Source organism: Temnothorax curvispinosus, unplaced genomic scaffold (genome assembly GCF_003070985.1).
Source record: "Temnothorax curvispinosus isolate PA1 unplaced genomic scaffold, ASM307098v1 QBEX01006657.1, whole genome shotgun sequence".
Lineage (NCBI taxonomy): Eukaryota > Metazoa > Arthropoda > Insecta > Hymenoptera > Formicidae > Temnothorax > Temnothorax curvispinosus.
Window position 1 is genome coordinate 1,204,768 of NW_020216437.1, and position 21,082 is coordinate 1,225,849.

At 39.4% G+C, this 21,082-nt stretch overlaps 3 protein-coding genes across 5 annotated transcripts in view; all 3 read left to right on the top strand.

The window, feature by feature from the left end:
• Positions 1-4,031, top strand: part of LOC112456119 (putative polypeptide N-acetylgalactosaminyltransferase 9) — a 189,548-nt gene extending 185,517 nt beyond the window's left edge. For all 3 annotated transcript variants that reach the window (XM_025018442.1, XM_025018440.1, XM_025018441.1), the window contains 2 exons: positions 475-603; positions 918-4,031. In XM_025018442.1, coding sequence (XP_024874210.1) covers positions 475-603; positions 918-1,058 — 270 coding nt within the window. In that variant the 3' untranslated portion in view covers positions 1,059-4,031. The remainder of the gene's footprint in view (positions 1-474; positions 604-917) is intronic.
• A 1,913-nt stretch (positions 4,032-5,944) lies between these two features.
• On the top strand, positions 5,945-14,795 carry LOC112456131 (serine-enriched protein). The gene is made up of 11 exons (XM_025018465.1): positions 5,945-6,269; positions 6,647-6,750; positions 8,013-8,215; positions 8,300-8,435; positions 9,007-9,045; positions 9,971-10,088; positions 10,344-10,501; positions 10,622-10,753; positions 10,839-11,021; positions 11,160-11,369; positions 11,400-14,795. The coding sequence occupies exons 3-11, from the start codon at positions 8,019-8,021 to the stop codon at positions 12,402-12,404; spliced, it is 2,178 nt and encodes a 725-aa protein (XP_024874233.1). The 5' UTR covers positions 5,945-6,269; positions 6,647-6,750; positions 8,013-8,018; the 3' UTR covers positions 12,405-14,795.
• A 1,377-nt stretch (positions 14,796-16,172) lies between these two features.
• On the top strand, positions 16,173-21,000 carry LOC112456169 (alpha-amylase A-like). The gene is made up of 5 exons (XM_025018547.1): positions 16,173-16,389; positions 17,000-17,430; positions 19,813-20,197; positions 20,287-20,769; positions 20,850-21,000. The coding sequence occupies exons 1-5, from the start codon at positions 16,210-16,212 to the stop codon at positions 20,859-20,861; spliced, it is 1,491 nt and encodes a 496-aa protein (XP_024874315.1). The 5' UTR covers positions 16,173-16,209; the 3' UTR covers positions 20,862-21,000.
• The last annotated feature ends 82 nt before the right edge of the window (positions 21,001-21,082 follow it).

Here is a 21,082-nt window from a genome sequence, read left to right on the forward strand (position 1 = left end):
TCCGCGGTCACCGCGGCGCTCATGATAATACACACCGGTGGGATACGTCACGCTTATTTTCACAGCCCGCGAGCACGCATTGCGACAGATTAAACGTGCGGATCGAACGATTTTACGTTTTTTGCATTTGCCGCGATTTACGTTTCGCCGATATTTCCCGATTTCGTGAATATCATTGTTTCGGCGGCGGATTGCGATAATACGGGCGCGAGTGCTTTGTAAAACACATCGAGAGAAATTTATACATATTAACTACCTTTTGATTCGAGTTTTTTTTTACATTTTTGCAATAACGAAATATCCCCGTGTGTTAATATGAATTTTATTAAATTCTCTCTCTTTTTTCGAACGATCGTTCGGGCAAAATTTTGTTTTTTGTTCTTTTTTTTCGTAATGGCGTCTGTCAGAATCGCGCGTAGGCCGCAAACAAGTCCGTGATTCCTAGGAGATATTAATCGAGATCGTTTGTCGCAGTACTGGATGCTCAGCAAGACGGGCGAAATCCGCCGAGACGAGTCGTGCCTGGACTACAGCGGCAGCGACGTTATTCTCTATCCTTGCCACGGAAGTAAAGGGAATCAACAATGGATCTACAATCCTCAGGTGATGAATCGTCCTCGAAACATTCTCTTGCTAATCCATGAGCAAATCTCAAGATTAAATCAAATAATTCAGCTAGCAAATAGTTTATAAAGTTAATCCTTGATCCTTGATTTAGGACGGTATTCATGTAGTCAGATCTTATATTTAAAATCGTCTCGAGTTTATCTTTAGATGCCGTATGACTCGTTTCATGCATTGGCGTATCTAAAGATAAACTCAAGACGATCGTATATATAAAATCTAACTGTGAAATTGCTCTGCCTTAAATTGCTCTTCGAAGAGAAACTCAAGTCGCCTCGTTCTTTTGTTTCCAGACTAATCATATCAGGCACGGTAGCAGCGACAAGTGTCTGGCGATCACGGAGAACAAGCAGCAACTGGTGATGGAGGAATGCTCGACCAATGCCCCGAGACAGAGATGGTCCTTCGAGAATTATGACCCGTCGAAGCTGTGATACCGCGCCTTCTCGCGTCGTCATTCGCACAATCGCGGTCACGGTCCCGAGCGCGGCGGATCTTGGCTGCCAGGGAAACGGTACTCGATCGCCAAGACCCGCTTTGGCAGATAAATCCCGCGGATTCCGCAAGAAATCGCAAAAAATGATTCCTGCGGAAAACCGTTCGGGATCGCTTGGTGGACCGACTCAAACTCCACGCGTTTCCTCGATATTCGTCGTGAAACGACTGTCAAGGACGAAAGGATCCATCGACCTCTTATCGGCGAACTCGAAGTGTATAATACAAAGCGGAAGATTGGTCGACGCAACGGAATGTTTGCGAGAATAATATACTTAGAAAATTTTGTACTCGAGAAACTGCATTTAATTAGAATAATTTCCGAGCATCACTCGAACCGATTATGATTTGAGTCGTTGCCTGGGATGTTGTAGCCCTAAGTATTAAGAGTATTACGAGAGATTGGCCCGGACGTGGTCGTGGACGAACGTGATCGTATCGACCATCGAATTAGCTCTCGATCGTCACTTTCGTTCGCTGATCATTTGCGCTTCCACGAGGATCAAAGGGGAAGCGGGATGCTCGATGCTATCACAGGAACGACGCGTCGTGTCGATCCCTGCGGGCGAATCGTCGATTATTCGTCTGAATAACGAATAGCGAATTATTTTTCTTTCTCCCACTGTGTTACGGCGCCGGCAATTTTCGAGAACGAACCGCAGAATGTCTTCGACGAGTCTGAGCGTAGCTTATCCTTTAGGAAGGTCAAGTGCCAAATTTAAAATACTCCCATCCTAAGGTCGCTGTAACCGGGGACGAACTCCAGTGCAGTTAAGATGACGAACACGCACCGCCGTTAATGAAAACATGTAGTTGCGTGTACCGAATGATTTCAGGAGATCGCATTAGACGATATCCGCGCAGTCGTACCCTTCTGCTAACTCTTGGAGTGCCATGTGCGAGTTCGAGGGAAAAACGCGAGGAGAATTATAACTCCCTTAACGCAAATTGCGTTTGAATAATTTGCATTGTTCTCACGCAACGGCTCACAAGATAGCATGCATCTTATAACCATCAGAGATGGTTTACTTTCAAGTTATTCTTAATCACGCATCTCTCGGTATTCGAGAAGTATTTCGAAGACGAATGCAATAATTTCAATCAATCACTCTCTAGCGTCACATTCCTCACGTTAAAGAAATCGTCAGACGTCGTATCTCTAATCGACGATTCGATTATCCGCGATGGCATTTGTCAATCGCTTATAGTCTCTTGCTGTCTCTTCGGAGATAAATTCTACATTCCAGACTCGCCGAGACGAAGACGGCGACGTTTCGCGTAACAAAAAGAGAATTATATTTTCTTTTTAGTTTTTAATTTAGATAACTCGCGTAGGTTTAATTAGGGACGCGCAGAGGAAAAGAGCGGCAAAAACATTCCAGAGACGAATTTTTTGATTCTATTTGTATAATACATTCGTGTAAGATACAATATCTTGATGCCAGTTCAGAGAACGTAAGTACCGCCTAAGTAGATCTAAGAGAGTGTTACTAAGTGTGCGAACATGTATGAGTTATTGATCGTAAGCGGATCATCTTCGCTTTCGACAGCTGCGAACGACTCGCGATCGTGAATCAGCGATTAATTTGACCGTGTAAATTTGCTAGCGGACACGTCGTGAAAAGTACACTTTCATAAGGAAACACGAATCGTTTCTTATAATTTTAGCTACATATCACTATACGAGCGCGATTAAGAATCGTCGCGAATAATACAGTCTTCGTATAAAAATAAGGTTTAAATCTAAAATACATTAACGAATCTTTACCTGTTAGTTACGTGTTTAAAAATTTATAACGTGTTCGCCTGAGAAAGGTCTAATTTAAAATTAGGGGCATGTGGTTCAATAATTTTATTGAAATTATTTAGATATTTATATTTCAAAATGATTTTTGCGTGCCAACAAAATCATAAGTACCGCTATATGCAGAAATGCGTAATGAAAAAGTGAAATTAACAATTGTAAAAGCACTGACTCGTATTATCATTAATTCTTCTACGAATCTGATCATGTGATACAACTTTATTCCCTTTTTTCTCTCTTCGTTACATTGATATATATATATATAATTGTAAATTTTATATGTGAAGAAATGTAGCGAAGGAAATTTAAATATCACAAATGGATCTTTTTCTTGACGAAAATTATGAAAAAGCGTACATAGCTCTGTTAAATCAGCCGAATAAGATGTTCAAGAGTCGTATTAAAAATTGAGGGATTTACGCGGCTGTAATTTTCATGCGACGACGCGAACCGGGTTTGCGATTTCGCGTAATAATTAGCCGCGGACGTGTGAATGCGTTAAATACGTTTAATTGCGGAAAAGAATTCGCAGAGGAAGAGAGAAAGGGAGAGCAGCGAGCGCTGGCCCGCGTACGAGTGCGTGCTTAATTAGAGACACGACTAACTAGCGATTCTCATTTTAGAATTAATCGAGGTTCTCGAAGCCGCAGTTTTGCCAATGCGAGACACGAGACACGGTTGAATAGCTTAGGGAGTGTGATTGTGCAAGTCGTGGATAATCTCGCATGAATGCGAGAATCCGCCTCGCGATTCGTTCCTATAATGGTCCGACGCGAGCAGACGCGCGAGCGCGAATGCAGATCGACAGAATCGTTTATACAGATTATATATACGACATTTTCTACATTTGGTAAGGACGTTGCATATCGTAAGGGACGAAGACGATTGATAGTAATTATAAACGTGACTAACGCGCGACCGCCGGAGAGGAAAGACGCATGTTCTCTGCGCACGGCGCTCTCTCGTCGCACAATTTAATTAATATAATATCAGACGTGCCTTATTTCGTGTATATATGAATATTATTATCATTATTATATCATTAATACAAACCTCTATCATAACGTGCAAGTATTTGTGTTGAATAAATCGATGTTGTTTTATGTTACTAATAGTTTTTAAAAATACCCTGCCTCGTGCTTTTTTTCTATTCTAATCTTGATGTCCAAAATTAAGTTTTATTACGTCATAATATTTCTGTCGTAGTATACCAGGAGAATATGTGATCTTCAAGTATACGACGAAATATCTTTGCAGTAATGGAAGCGAATGTACCAAGCGATATATTTTCGAAAGAGGGAGTATAAATAGGACTCCGTTATGGGGCTTAGAACGCTGCGCGAAAATGGAACGTGACACGCTTTCGCTTAGCCCTGACCCAATTCCAGCCACCCACGAGTTTTGCTGTTTCGAGGGGCAAGGTAAAACGGCGCGGCGGTCCCGCCAAGGATCAATAACGACACCGGAAAAATCTCGTGACGGAATCGCAGGACGAGACATCGTCCGCGCCGTTCCGACCGGACCTGGCAATTTTAGGACAGAGGCGGCAGCGGCTAAGCGCGTATCTTTATGTTTTAGATCCAACCAACATCGGAACATTTTCTCCGCTAATGAAGCTCCCGACTCATTACGACCAGCCGCTCCTATTTATCGAACCGTTTACCAATTATCGAGGGGCTGCTACGCGAGCGAGAATGAAATCGCTCGTTATTCTCGCGCAAGCGTCGTCGGCGTCGCACGTCGTTGTCCGAGAGACTCCACTCGGGGGCAACGGGGGTGGAAAAGTCCTGCGAGGGTCGCTTCGGCGCGATTTGAAGCCCGAATGTCTCGAATTACATTTTTAGAAATGCACATGCTCAGAAATGATTTAATTCTGAGTTTTTAAATTGCAATTTTTTCATGAAGAAAATTAATTTTTTTAGAATTAATCAACTTATGGTAAACTACCCCTTTGTGAAAAAATTTCAGAGTATTTCTACTCTTTAGTTAACGTAAAAAATATAATGAAAAGTGGAAAGTACATCAGATTAATTAAAATGCATAAGTTTGTAATTACATTATCGTTTACATTTTTAAAAGCAATTATTATTCAGTGTGTGTATAAAGTCTGCTCATATAATATATATAATTTTATTACATGCCATGCAATATTTTAAATCAAGTTAAGAATATTTATAAATATCTAGCTATAAATATATATTGAATCTCAAATCCAGGCTGTTTTTTTCGCGTCTTCCGGCCGCATTGCAACTTGTTGCGGTGCCCAGTCGTATTGATTAGAAGAGAAGAATAGCGGAATGCCTCGAAGTGAGACGAAGCTTTTTCAACAACATGAATGATTCCAGTCCATGTTGCTAGATTGAGCCGAAACATCACGGTGGAGTTCGCATTATCTTCACTTTTTATTCGCGCATTATTGATTGGTCATTAAAGGAAACAATATCGTGATACACAATATCTTGAAAATATCGATATTTGAGAATCACATCTGAAAGTTTCACGGAGCAATGGGAATTAATAAATCTTTTTATTGAAGGTGTTTTATATATATATATAGGATCTTTACGTAACTATATCGTTATATTATAAAATTGTCCATGCTCAATGAATTATGAAAACTTTTATCCCTCAGAAAAATTAGAAACAAAGTTACTAAATGTAAGATAAAAGTCATATATGTTTTAAACCAAAAGACAAAATATAAGATTATACATTTTATAATACATAAGATTGTAAAAAGTCCAAGATTGAAATTTCTGAAAGCTAATCACAATTTATTAAAGTGTATTGTCGAAACATTGAGACTAATGACATGAATTAACGAAAGTACAAGTATGTGACGCAACATCTCGAAACGAACTAAAAATTCTCGACCGATATTCAATCGCCCGGTCCAAGGATATTCGTTTCACTTGAAACTATCCCGTCCGATAGGAGGAAAAAGTCCTCCGGGTCGAGCCGGCGTAGAAGCGGGTGGCGTCGACGTCCCACATGACGCAGGCGCCGCGATGCCTTTCCGACGTCTCGTCGACGGGAAGCTCTGGGTCTGTCCAGCTCTTTGCTCGCCTAGAGCCTTCGCCCTGTGTGCGCTCTCTCTCCGACTGTATATCCATTCACGGCAGCAACCCCCAACGCGTCCGGTATCCCTCGAGTCTTCACGAGGACGGCAGCCAGGACAGACATTTCACGCGCGTCGTTCTCTGCGGCAAAATCACCACCAGTCTCTTCCGCGGCGAAAAGGGGCGGCGTTCGTCCGGGCAGTTTCGTTGGAAACGCGTGCTGGAAACCACCGCGATCAATCCCGCGACGTCGATCGCTCCCCGAGTTCGTTACCGCGGGTCTCTAGGTACTTGCCTTACGGTCAAAGTGTCTAATAAATTTCGCCTCGCAATTTGCATTAATTTCTACTTTACACGTTAGCTTGACGTTGCCAAGTATAATCACCTTATCTATATTCTGCATTTGAATTCTTGACAACTGTATTTGTGACTGTACTTTCGATTTGTATGCCAAATTATGTTGTGTGTGATGTGCTCAATCAATATATTACGTATATATTAATTGATATTACGTATATATTAATTGAGAGAGAAAAAAATGTTTAATCTGCGCGTGACAATTCAGCTCTTATTGCCTCATTTGTCTTTGCAAATGCGTGCTTCCACGATTCTTACATTCTTACATTAGTTAATCTTCCGTTTTTCTCTTGTGCATTCGATTCAGCGAACGGTCGATTTTTCCGACGACATTGAAGAAGGGAGTTAAAAGTGTTTTTTCGGGGCCAAAGCAGCCCGGCAAGCGAAGAGGCTCCGGGATCAAAGCAACAGGTAACACTTCGTTTCATTATTGAGACTCTTTTACCATTTACTTCTCTCCAACCCTCTTTGCTATTCTCTTTTTTTCATCCTCTGTTACATAATTACATCTTCTTGTGGATAATTATTTAGAACATTTGCCTGTTACTTACATCAAATAATCTGGCTATTATTAAAAGCGAGAAGAACACGAATTAAATATTTTATCGCTTGAATATTTTTGGCAATTATTGCAAATTTAATAAAACTTCAAAACGTAAGATAATTAATTAATCAATTAATTATCAAAGTTATTGGAAAGAAGTCTTTATTTATAAAAAGAATTAATTCTGATATTTCTTTTAGTAATATAATAAGTTATTTATAGCCATATATTTTTAAACAAACATACAAACATACAAACATACAAAAATTAATTCTAAAAAAATTCTGTATCTATATAGTATAACAAAGACCAGATTGAAAAGAAGTTACAGGATCTGAATAATTCTTTCTGTAATGCGTATGTTTCTCACAAATGTTCATTATTTGTCTCGGTTATTTGAAAAGTAACGACAATAGACGGCAGTAATTAACTACGAAGCATTATTGACAGGATTAATGAGTGAAATTGAAGCATATCCGCGTTACTTTTCTAAGTTTGATAACGAATTTTTTATTTAGCAAGTAGGTTAATTACATTGTAGGTAGAAAACGCGTTATAAGGAAAAGTACGTCCTTTAGTGGAGAAACGCTTTGTCGACAACAGAGCTTGCAGATTTTTCTGTCCTCGATAAAACCGCCTGCACTCCACAGCGTAAGCAAAATTTCTAAGAGAAGTGTTTATTTCAAGTTGTTGATAGTGCACGTAGTTAGCCTTGAATAAAAGTATTGGAACTATAGATTACCTCATAACGATAGAGGAAAGCGGGGGAGGGAGGGCAAAAATTATCTTTTAAATAATAATAGTTTATGGATGAGAGCGTCGCTTTTTTTTTATACAATCCCCTCGTATACTGCGTATTAAAAGGCCATGATATTTTTATCGAAGCCTGCGCACTACTTGTGTACATAATAATTTTATTGAGCAATTTTTTTATGTCAGTTTTATGACAAATATATAAATGTAAATAATATTGCACACTCTAAAATACTTATCGCGGTGAGAACAATCTTCATATTCATTATGTAAGCGGAATTAGATAATTAAATCGAAGTTAAGTAAGACAAGAAAAAACATTCCAAAATGGAATTATGATGATTCAGCGTTATTTTTAACGTGAAATAAACAACAGGAAGACATGGGCCCGATGCCGGAGGCTTCAGGATCCGGGATGACCGACGATGACGATTACTCGACTTTCGAGAATAAAACCGGCCTGGCCGAGGACATGAAGTTTTTGGCGAGTATGCCGGAACTCTGCGACGTGACGTTCCTCGTCGGTGACACCAGGGAGCCAGTTTGCGCTGTGAAAGCTGTACTTGCAGCCAGAAGCAAGTTTGTGTAGAAAATATCTTCCAGTTAATATACGCATGGGACAAACGAGTACAATAGAGATTTTTATCTTTTTTCAATTTACAGAGTCTTCCATAAAATGCTGTATCAAACTCCGAGCCCGCAACGCAAAAAAGAACCGCCGGCGCGAGAAAACAAGATACGGCTCTTTCTTAAACGCAGCTCCGAACCGCTGTTGAATTTACAGAATGCTGCGCAACAGGTACTTAGCACAAAAGTCAATATAGAATTTATCACTAACGAACTTATAGCTTACATTGACTAATGAAAAACAAAAAAGAAATAAGTATGGCGCAATATTCACAATATATCAAATTGCAATGAAGAAGATATCAGATAGCAGCTCCTATATTCCAATTTTCCTTCAAGTCAATATATGCGTGTATATATTTGCAATGCAAGACAGAAAGAGACAATAATTATTATGTAAATAGCACATACATAAAATCGATATGGACAATTTCTCAGATTAAAAGGCGAACACGTTCGATATGCAAAGCCCAACGATCGTTCGTGTCAATCTTACATTGTATCGAGCAATTTTAATTTAAGGGAAACATATTGCAACTGGATTCCATTATTTTGTTAATTAATATATGAAGTAGGAAAGTTATATCTATCTCAGTTAGCCGAAATACAAACGCTTTGTTGAAGCGACAATGTTATCGTTCCTTTTGGGATACGTTGCATATTTATCGTGGCCGTCGCTGAAACGAATCTTCCACTTTTATCAGGATAGAAATAGTAAGTGTGCGTTTGTATGTGTCGTGTAGCGGTCAGGGTTCACGCAGCAACTGGCCCCCATCCAAGAGGTACTTTGAACGTACAATTTTACATACAGATCAAAATCGTTTTCCATCCCATATATATCTTGCCCCCCTATGTTTCTAATTGATTACTCCTCTTTTTCTCTTCATTGATTTTTTTTCTGTACACTGCACTGCGATTTCGCCTCACGAAACCATTTAGAGGAGCTCTCGTATAGGAGACCACTTGAAATTTGTGTATTGACAAGTCGATGTTTCTTCGTTGCCTTGACTTTTTACTTGGATAAGCGTTCTTTTATCTTGATTGTTCCTTTGCTCGTCGAAGAGAGATGAACGATTCTCGAGAGTCGTATACTCAAACAGATGTAACTCATACGATTATGGACTGGACTGTGCGCTAATTCCATATTTGGACTTCTGCATGATCGATTCAATTATACACTCTCTTTCGTAGTCGCCAAATCCATTATAGTTGTAGATTGGCACGATTACGGTATTCACTTAGCGATTTCAGCTATCATATTGATTCACGTAATTCAACCAAGCGAACGAGTTGTAATTATTGATATTAACACGTAAATCTTAAAGACAAGTTACACAATAGAATGTTCAACAGAACGTAGAAAATACAAGTTTCTTTAAAAGATATTAACAGACGTAGCGCTTGAATATGTTCGCTGGGTTATTTTAGTTAGGCAATATACCAGTATTTATTCTATTTAATATGTTAGATGCACAATAGCTAAAATTTTGCACTTAATTAAAAAAATATTATAATACCCATATATTATATTTCTCTTGTCTAATATATAATTTCTTATTTCATAATTAGTGAATTTGATTTACTATTGCGCTAGTCTTTTACTTGGATTCCCATGCAAGTCGCTTAGCACGGGTATTCCATTTAAGCTTGAATCTGAACATCTCCGTTTTCTCGTTTAGATATTTAGATTTCACTTTTGTATCGTAGCCACAATCACATCAGCATCATACGCTGATTATCGAGGAATTCGAGCCCGATGTCTTCCGGCAGCTGATCGAGTACATTCATACGGGATGTGTGACTTTGCAGCCTAGGACCTTGCTTGGTAATCAATTCGTTATATAGCACATGTATATCTCTAACAAGCCAATTAGAATGTCTATTATTTGCCGCGTGAATTAATCATTACTGACGAGTATTTCCTGTCATTATATCTTATCTGATATTTTCACGATCTAAACACATATAAAGAAGAAGTTTGTAAGATAATTTTATGTACTCATTAGATATTTTATCTTTGAATGTAATAAACGATTGAAGAAATTTGATTTCGATAGTTGATAATAATTTCTTTCCGCAGGAGTAATGAACGCTGCCGATTATTATGGATTGGAAGAGCTTAAACGAGCCTGCTCGGGCTTTGTTCAATGTTGTATAACCGTCGATACGGTCTGCGCTTTGTTAGCATCAGCAGAGCGTTATATTCAGTATAAATGCACAAAAACTTTGGTTCAAAAGGTAAATTCGCATCTAACTGTAAAGAAAGAGAAAGAGAGGCTCCTTCTCTCTATGATATCAGCTTTAATGCTTAATTTTATAACTAATTAATCTAAAATTAATACGGAATTCTTTGCAAAGGTACTGGAATTCGTCGATGAGCACGGAAATGAAGTACTGAATTTAGGATCTTTCACATTACTGCCGCAACACGTCGTTCGCTTGATCCTTGCCAGAGAAGAACTACGCGCAGATGAATTTACGAAATTTCAAGTAAGCCTGATATAAATATGTCAACAACATTTATTCGACATTTTCTCACACGATATTTCCGCAAACTATTTTCTCTCACTTTTAGGCCGCACTAATGTGGAGTAAAAAGTATTGCGACAACCAGCAACTTACACCGTTGAAAGATGTAATTGGTAATTTCGTCGAGTACATCCAGTTTCACAAAATCCCGGCCACCGTGTTGATGCAAGAAGTGAATCCGTTAGGATTAGTGCCACCGGAGATTATCATGAATGCATTGGCTTATCAGGTGCGCGTTGCTTTTCCATATATTTCGTTTCAAAGCGCAAAAAAAAATGCCGTTGGCACAGTTAACTGCATTATGAAACGTCTTACACGATTTGGTGTGACTGCGCCATCAGTTTCTTTATGAAAAAATTTGTTGCAGGCAGACCCAACCAGTGTCGACCCCAGAAGATTCTCTCCCCACAGACTGAAGAAACAGGGTCGCAGCATGTCGGTCCAGTCGTCGTTGGATCCGTATCCGGGAGGCAGTATTACGACCTTGAGCTCGAGCGGCTCCGACGTTGGATCGGATCATAAACAAAATTCTGAATCGGATCAGAAACAAAATTCTGGATGGGATCAGAAACAAAATTATGGTAGCAACTAACCTCAGGCCACGGCCGCACAGACCGCGGCCGTTTCGGACGAGCCTCGACGAACCGAGGATATTTGTGGCCCCGACGAAAAAGCGACGCCGGCAGACGATGTTATCGCGCAGGAAAGGGAACAGAAAGAACGACAGCGACCGCAGCAGCAGCAGCAGCAGCAGCAGCAGGAGCAACAGCAAGAACAGGAATCTCAAGTTCAGATTTATGTCAGTGCTCATGCAGAGCAGGAGGCGCATCAACTATCGCAGCGTCAACCGCAGGAACAGCAGAAGCGAGAAGATATGCAGCCGCAAAGAAAGAGCCCACAAAAGGAGCCAGGTCACTTACAGCAGCAAGTCCGTCAGAAGATAGAGAAGGACAGAGAGACACGGAAACTTCAACAAGAACAACAGCTGTTGCAGCGTAAAGCGGAATTGGTGGAGCAGCTGCGACGCAAATTTGAACGAGATGAGGAAATGTTGCAGAAAAAACTAGAACAAGAGGAGAAACCGTTGCAGCCAAAATTGGAGCATGAAACACGAGGAAAACTGGAGAAAGGGAAAGAGGAACAGCAGCAAATTACGCGGTCGAAAAAGGAAATGGAGCAGATAAAGAAAGAGGAAACAAAACGTTCGTCGAAAGAACAACAGCAAAAAGTGGACGGTAAGCAGCCGCAACTGCAGAAAGCAGACGAACAGCAACAGAAACGCAAGCAGTTGCAAGAACCGCTGGATAAAAACGAGCGAGCAAAACTGCGCAAGCAAGGTGAGAAAGCACAACTCGCGGAGGTGTCGCGCCAAGAGTCGCTTATGCAACAGCAAAAGATGGAGATAACAGCGCAGCAAGAAGATGAAAAGGCACAGCGACGAAAGGAGAAGCCGCAGTTGCAGCAGCCTGAGCAATCGCAGCAGCCGCAGCCGCGTCAAGAGCAGCCGGGAATCCGACCGCTCGAGGGGGTCGGTGGACTTTACATTAGGATAGTGCTGAGACACGAGGGTCGCGCGAATCTGGTCTGGCTATACAAAACGCATATATTCTAAACTCCGATAATTCGCCTCGTCGCTTCCGTCTGAATGTCTCGAGCGACCTAGTGGCTATACGGCTCTACGACTTTATCCATCCATGTTGAAAGATACCGCGTGAATGCGAGACGCAATGCGTTTTGCCATTAAGATACAGTCACTGCGCTCCGCACATCTCGGGGTTATTTAATGTCTTAAGAGAGAGAGAGAGAGAGAGAGAGAGAGAGAGAGAGCATCGGCATTTCCTTTAACGTTCTAATGTCGACGCGCTCAAGTAACGCGTCAGAACGTCAATTGGTGCATGTAATCATCTTCTCCACGGCGCAAGCGAAGCTTTAACGGTGCATCGAGCAATCTCGGTAATCTTGATATGCCACTTCTACGTATAATAAATCCGAGGATTCCGTTAGGCTCGATTGTTCATGATCGTGGAAGAAGACAATCGTACTCGTGTTATTGTTGCAAGAGAAAATACGTATTTGTTAAACGTAAAATTTGTGCAAATGTAAATATGTGCATGTAAACAAAAACGCATCCGTCGCTTCGTTCATCATGCTTTCTCTATTTCTCGTTCGTACAGGCACACAGTACAGTTCAGTCAAATGGATGCACCATTGCGGGCAGATAATTAACATGAATTAATACGTGCGTCTAAAAATGCAATTTCTTATATACTCGTAATATTTATTATTTGCATTTTTATGATTGTTAGCCTCTATTCCATAATTTACCTCGTACAAATGTTATTTTTTATAATTTCTAATTTATCATAAATTTTACCTATTATGATCTTCATATTATTTTTATTAAACCATTTTCGTTATTAATCAACAAAATTGCATTATTGTTAAACTTTTACTATGAAATGTGTATGGTTATAATAAGAGAAATATGTGATAATAAGAGAAATATTATATACGCTTGTTGAAAATCTGATGTTATATTATAGCCAAGAGAGATGCGGAATGTATATTCTATATCGTTTCTGGGCAACGTGGCGGCGATTTGACAGTAACAGATGACTGTTGGAGAGTCTGATGTCTTGCCATAGGCACTTCCCTGGACATTATTATACCCGACGCAAGACAAATTTATTTTTCCATTCAGTTGCACCATCGACTATCAGAAAACCCAAAAATCACAGTGAAGTTACGGTTCGGGTAGTAAAAAAAAAAGTCTGAATACTCGCCAGATAAATTTCTGAAACGAATGTTATCGCCATAGTTTTTAACTAGAGGTGTAATCGATGTGCATGCAGCTATAAAATAAGTTATACTTCAGTCCGTTACAAATAAAGAACATGCACTAAAGTTAAGACACGCACGCGCGCGTCCCTTAGTAACGTTAGATATCAAGTCCGGTAGAGATCATAGAAGCAGTTTAATTTATAAGCAAAACTTAACGCATGGATCAAAACACAAAACACAAGCCACATCTGAACGTGAAACTAAAAAAAACGCAGCTGTCGCCTCTGATAATGTTTTATTACTGTCGCATGTGCAGCTTATTTGCGTAGATGTGTCAAAGATATGTTTATATATGTGAATATATTTACTTGTCTATGGACCGTTGTCTGTTTGTATGCAGCGACATTTTTATTGTTTTTTACGTAAGAGATGTATGTACAAAAACTATTAACATTGAGCATCGTTGAGCAGCCTAAACGGCGCGAACTCCTTATTATATTGAGCAATCAGTGCGATCGAGCTGAATGTATGGATAAAGTATGGCATAAAGTATCATGAGATTATTTCTTCTCGTTTAAAATGGCATCAGTTCAAATTAATTAACATGTTTATTATCACCGACGTGCAGGCGCGTCCAACTATGATTTGCGCTTGTGTCTCTGTTTTTAAGCGCTCGAAATTTTAAGCGCCGAAAGTTTTATGCGGCTTGTTTGAATAATTAGTGACAGTAAACGATGTTAATTCTCAAAATGAGTTCTTTAGCAATTTGCGATTATTTCGGCTCTACTGCGTATTTTAACAAATTTTATATTATGACAGCATCCGTTAGTCTTCCATTTATTCTTACTTTGCGATAAAATGCACATAAGAATAATTTTTTCGATTTAATATATAGATACATAATAATCGTTGCAACTTTAGTTTAAGTTTTCCTTGCTAATTAAGTAATATTTATGGCATTTATGCGCCTGATTTTATACATATCCCTCTTCCTGAGTAGGACATATTCTATATGATAAAGCGTACAGCGCATTTCTTCCGTTCGAAGATGAAGCTATAACAGAAAGGAAGGAAGACAGACGGTCTTATGGAAATGCATAAAGTTCACGCCGTTAATTCGCTGGCGATCGGTATAACTCTACCTAAAAGTTCGATCTATTTACTGTGATATACCGTAGCCAAATCAGTCCAACTATAAATAAAAGAATAATGTGATGTCAAAGCGGAGTTCTTCATTTTACCTCACAATTTTGAAGTGTCCGCGAGAGATCGTAATAGGTATTACACTATTACCCAGATGGTAGGAAAAGGTAATTCAATTCTCCGAGAATACAAAAGACAGTATCAACGCGTACGCGTTTTACTTTGACGTTGATCCTTTTCTTTCTTTTTTGCATAAATAATAAATATGAATATCGCGCACGTTCAACACCTGGATTACGTTACTCGCTCTACCGTGCGGGAAATGCTGAGTGGTCAACGTGGTGATAAATCGCAGACAAATCATCCCAAATAAATAGCGAAAGGTGTTACGCGCCAAAGAGATCGATGAATATTATCATGACATTTCGCACCCGTGCCTCGGCCGACCTTGTTCTCCCCACGATCGACTCGACTCGTTACGAGCGTCAGATGGCAGGCGCATCACAAATAATTATCCTTCCAGCATCTCGGCTACGTTTATGACGTAAGATATCGCGAGATTTAGTCCGTCCCGATCTATCAATCGTGCCATCTGCCATTGAGGTTGCCCCGTCGATGTTAACGGCCTTTCGAAGAGGCTTGATCATCAACGAAATACCAATCACAAGCGCGACAAGGGAAAATTCATATTTGAATTCTGTTATAAAAATGCATAAAATTATTCTATATCGGCTTTTCAGTATTTTTTTCCAATTTGATATTTAAAACAACTCGTGCTTATAATACAAAAAATAATCTATCTTTGTTTTTAGATGTATTACGACAAAAAAATGACGTCTGACTACGATTTAGCATTCAAAAACTCGCTTTTTATTGATATACAATAATATAAATAAACATATTGTTATTTATTTAAATATTTATTATAAAGACACAGAAACTGCGTTCACAAAAAATTATGAGTGAAAAATTTGCGTATTCATGTTTTGTACTCTTTCACGAACTTCCAGTTAAATTAAATTTTTAAAATTATATTATATGCAATCTCGAGACAGAGAGTCAATTAAATCCTGTTTAAATTTTACTAACATCTATGAAAGGGAATTTTTGGAATTTATTTTACACGTGCTGTTTTACACGTGTGTATTTTTCCACACAATTTCTGAATAATTTGCGTTTATGGTCTGTTTGTCGCGTGACAATTGATAGCTTTTCATATCGAACCATAACAGCTGCCATCTACAACGGAATTACCTTGACCATCAGCAATTAGCGTCAGTGTACCTCAGAAAGAAATGACAAATGTAGCGCAGTATATAATGCAGATGACGATTATCAGTTTGCTCTAGTAATACTAGTGACATTTATCATGAGTATCGTACCATTTGTCAGATAGTTTCATTAATCATCGCGTATCAGCAAAGAAGTTTCCTATAAATTGTCCAGATATATCGGGAAAGCGATTACAGTCAATTTTCGGATTTGGTGTCACGATGTCGTTCTTCAGCCTCGGCTTCATATCCTTGTTGGCGTTCGCAGTTGCGGACCTGCATAACGATCCGCATTATGTCGGCGATAGAACTACCATGGTTCACTTGTTCGAATGGAAGTTCAACGACATTGCCAAAGAATGCGAAGATTTTCTCGGTCCGATGGGCTACGGTGGTGTACAAGTATGTACAGTAAACGCTTGTATAGTATATTTACATTAACTATTGCTATATGTATGATATATGTATAATCCTTATTGATTCGATTGTCACTCTTTTGCTTCCGTTTGCACAACAACATTTGCTTGCATCTACATTAACATAGCCTAATTTAGGCTAACTTATCTCTAATTTATATCTAATCTAAATCTGATAATACTCCAAATCTCATATACATATTGAGCCGTGTAAAATTTCCCAACTCTCCTATGCATTCTTTCAATCTTTCATCATCTTTATTTTGAATGGAAAAATAATTTTACTATGATAAGATCAAAAGTACTCGAAACATGAACCTTATCACAAAATAACTAAGGAATAAGGATAAGCCGGAGTGCTGTGTTAGAGGACAAGTAAATAAGAAAATAAAAGCTACTGCATATATTAAATAATTTTTGTCAAATTTGTTTTTGCAAATTAATATTATTAAATTATCGCAGTTTCAAGATAAATATAAAAGTACCTTCACTGTATTTTTATATAATCTGTTATTATCTGTCAATTCCGTACAGCGCTAAATGCCCGTCGCATATAAAAAATATAATGCAAAATAAGTTCTTGTACTCTTTCGTAGGTTTCTCCCATAAACGAGAATCTCGTGATAGAGAACAGACCATGGTACGAAAGATATCAGCCACTCTCCTACAAAATTATTAGTCGATCTGGAAACGAAGCCGAATTTAAGGATATGGTGAAAAGATGTAACAAGGTTGGCGTGCGAATATACGTCGACGCGGTCATCAATCACATGTCAGGAAATGCACAACCTGCATACGGAACCGGTGGCACGACAGCAAAACCAGATGAGCTTAGTTATCCGGGAGTCCCGTACACGTCCAAAGATTTCAACCCTCCATGTGACATCCAGAATTATAACAACGCTACGGAAGTTCGCGACTGCGAGCTGTCCGGTCTTCACGATCTTAATCAGACCAAAACGAACGTCCGAGACAAAATAATTAAATATTTCAACAAAGTCATCGATCTTGGAGCTGCTGGCTTTCGGTAATTATTCTCAACTAATCTGCTCTTATCGCGTGACATTTTTATCGAGAATCTATAAGAAAAAGTGATAGATTGATTTTTGTTTACGCGAACTAAAAATTTATAGAATATAGTAAAATTTTAATGTTAAAAGAGTTACAGAATATTATGGAGAGAGTTGTTCGAGATATATATTTAATGAGAACGAATTCTCCCGTTCGCTATTTCCGTCGTCCGTAATTTCTACTATTGAACTTAACTAAGCAGAAAATACAAAAAATTAAGTCATTTGCAACAGCGATCGCGTTTCGCCGATAATCCCTATCTACGTGCAACATCAGCGCACGGTCGATACGCATTCCGCGGCAAAATATGCGAATGAGATATAAAATCCGAAGTGTAAACTCGTGAGTTGCACTCCGCGGCCCCACCCCTGTCTCTCTCTCTCTCTCTCTCTCTCTCTTTCTCTTTCTCTTTCTCTTTCTCTTTCTCGCATCAAGGATGCGCCGAAGACTGATGATGTTTAACATTAAACCGAACGAGAAGCGGTGCCGCGCGGTACTGACTGAGGCCGGCTCGTCTGGTAGCATTAATAAATGAGGGACATCAGCTTTTAATTACGCGCCTCGCTCGTAATTGTAACCCGCAGCGAAATCGGTACCATCTCGTACCGAACCGGTGGCTTTACAAGCGGAAGAGCGATACACGCGTCGGGAATGATAACGGGGCGCGCTGCCGTCTTGGAGACTGCGCTACGCATCGCGTCCGCGGGATTGCGAATGTTTTACATATATTTCGAGAAAAGGAATGTGGCGTTGATGGCGCGTATTAAGAAATCGTGACAGCCGCTAAAGTCACGGTGCGCGCGTGGAAGGGGAAGTTTGATGGCACAATATATTACATTCTGCCATAGCAAGTTCCGTTAATTATTATATGGACGGCAGGAACGCACGTGACAAGCTAAGAGAATAATTTTGCTACAATATTATTTATAACATGCTATAATAACTGAATGATTCTCTCTCCGTCATAAGGTAGTGATTTACACAATTTCGCTGCAACAACAAATAGATTGTTCTGCTTCAGCAATATTTCTAAAATTATCAAATTTACTCAGAAAGATTTTTCTACATATTTTTTACTACCAAAAGAGATATTGAGCAATTTACGAAATTTCGCTTTTATATTACAGCAACAACAATGATTTTGTTACGACATCTAAATTCTTTTTCTCATATGCGACGTTTCACTTGCAGTAATTTACTTACGTGTCAAAATTAACGCGATTGCAAATTATCGGTATTGCACGTACGATAATTTTACGTGACATTATTTGAAACAGTAGGTACGCTATAGCGAAAACAAGAAGGCCGTAATCTTGTTTCTTAATGAGAATCGCGACATACCTTTCTTCCACGTATACATATTTCTTTCTTTTTTTCGTTTCTTTAAAGGCACATGCATTCTTTTCATAATGATGGCAGTAACTAACTTTATTTCCAGCATGATACCGTACTTAATAAAATTTTATTTATAATAAAAGACAAATATAAGTATGCAGCAACAATTCAAATAAAAATGTCCTAAATCTAAATAACTCGGTCAGTTAGTACGGAGTTGCGACAAGTAAAATAATTTTCTATCCTATCGCGTGTTATCCACAAGTAAATTACGGAATGAATAAACGGAAATAAATAACGCTACCTGGTCGCATCATTTTCCGAGTTGCAATGAACTCTGACCTTCGGCGCGTCAGCCACCGTGTGTTGCATCGCAAGAAGTGCCTTTGGCAAATACACATAGGTGGTTATCGCGAATGTACGATTAAATTCAATGGAGTTCGCGGTATCCACGAGCAAACGGTAAAAATCTTAATTGACCGAATAGCGTTAATTAATTAACGAGCCGACTTCCCGCCGACGAACATAATTCGGCGCGCGGAAATAACTGTTTGGGATGTTGAACCCCTGACCGGAGCCGCGTTAGCTACCGATCCCGCCTGCGTGCCGCACACGAAATAAAAGATATTCAGAATTGGCGGTCATTTATAATAAGATATATCTGTGCAGGAAGAGCGGCGAAATGCATGGAAAATCTCGAGTTACTCGGTGCAACTTTGTACGACACGTGGGATTTTATTAATAAAACTAATCAATTAATTACGATTTATTTTTCGAACAGTAATAATTCATTCGCGACGTTGTAGTTTTGTAGTATCACGTAATGTCATCGGTTTTCTCTGTGTTATTAAATAAAAATATTATAATTTCTTTATTAATCGCGCTGTTCTGCTCATTCCACTAAAAAAATATACTAAAATAGTATATTCTGAATAGTAAAGTAGTCACATTCATATCTCTCGATACAGGCATACCTAAATATTGTATTTTAACATCTTTGCAGCATCGACGCCGCCAAACATATGTGGCCACAAGATCTTAAGGCTATTTACAAAAAAATAAAGAACCTATCCCCTAAGAACGGGTATCCGAAGAATGCGCAGTGTTACATCTATCAGGAAGTCATCGATCTCGGCGGCGAGGGAGTCAGCAAGTTCGAGTACAATGATATCGCAAGTGTCATTGAGTTCCAGTATGGCATTGTTTTGGGTAATATGTTCCGCGGTAAGGACAATTTGGCGAGATTGCAAAATTTCGATGACGAGAATGCTTGGAGACTGATACCCTCTAAAGACGCGTTAGTCATGGTTGACAATCATGATAATCAGAGAGGTCACGGTGCCGGTGGAGCCTCCATTTTGACGCACAAGGACCCGAAACCGTACAAGGTGGATTTTTATACTTTGAAAAATATCATAAATATAAATGAGATTTAGTTGCTCTATATTAAAATATCCTGTTTTTTTTTCTTATTTAGATGGCAGTAGCCTTTATGCTCGCTCATCCTTACGGACATGCTCGAGTCATGAGCTCCTTCGCGTTTAGTGATCCCAGTCAAGGCCCACCGGCCAATTCGGATGGCAGCATCATTTCGCCTGAGATCGTCAACGGTGAATGCGTCAACGGTTGGGTCTGCGAGCACAGATGGCCGCAGATTCAGCAAATGGTCAAATTCCGCAATCTAGTAAACGGCGAGAAGCTGGAGAATTGGTGGAGCAACGGGAAGAATCAGATCGCCTTCTCCCGCGGCGGCAAAGGTTTCGTCGCCTTTAACGTCGAGGGTGATCTACGCGAAAAGTTACAAACCGGATTGCCAGCGGGGACATATTGTGATGTCATAACCGGAGACGTTGTCGACGGCAAATGCAGCGGAAAGTCGGTGCAAGTTGTCGACGATGGCACCGCTACGGTCGAGATTCTATCAAGCGAGTCGGAAGGTGTGCTCGCTCTTCATAATCAGGTCAGTGCAATAAAAAAAAACGACAAACAGAAAGATAACAAAGATATGATAGTATTATCTGAATTTTCGTATGCTTGCAGGCGAAACTATGACGCACGTGTGGATAATAAGCTTGTATACGCAACATTTTAAGAATCTATATATGACTAATATGAACTTATGTAACCACTGTTGTCTAAATACTGCACTTGAATAATAAAAAATTGCATTCTTTGCATTTGAGTAATAATATTTACTACATCTCTGCGTCTTGTTTCGTAATTTATTGTCTAATGTGTCCGATCGATAACGGAACTATTGAAGAAGAAGAAAG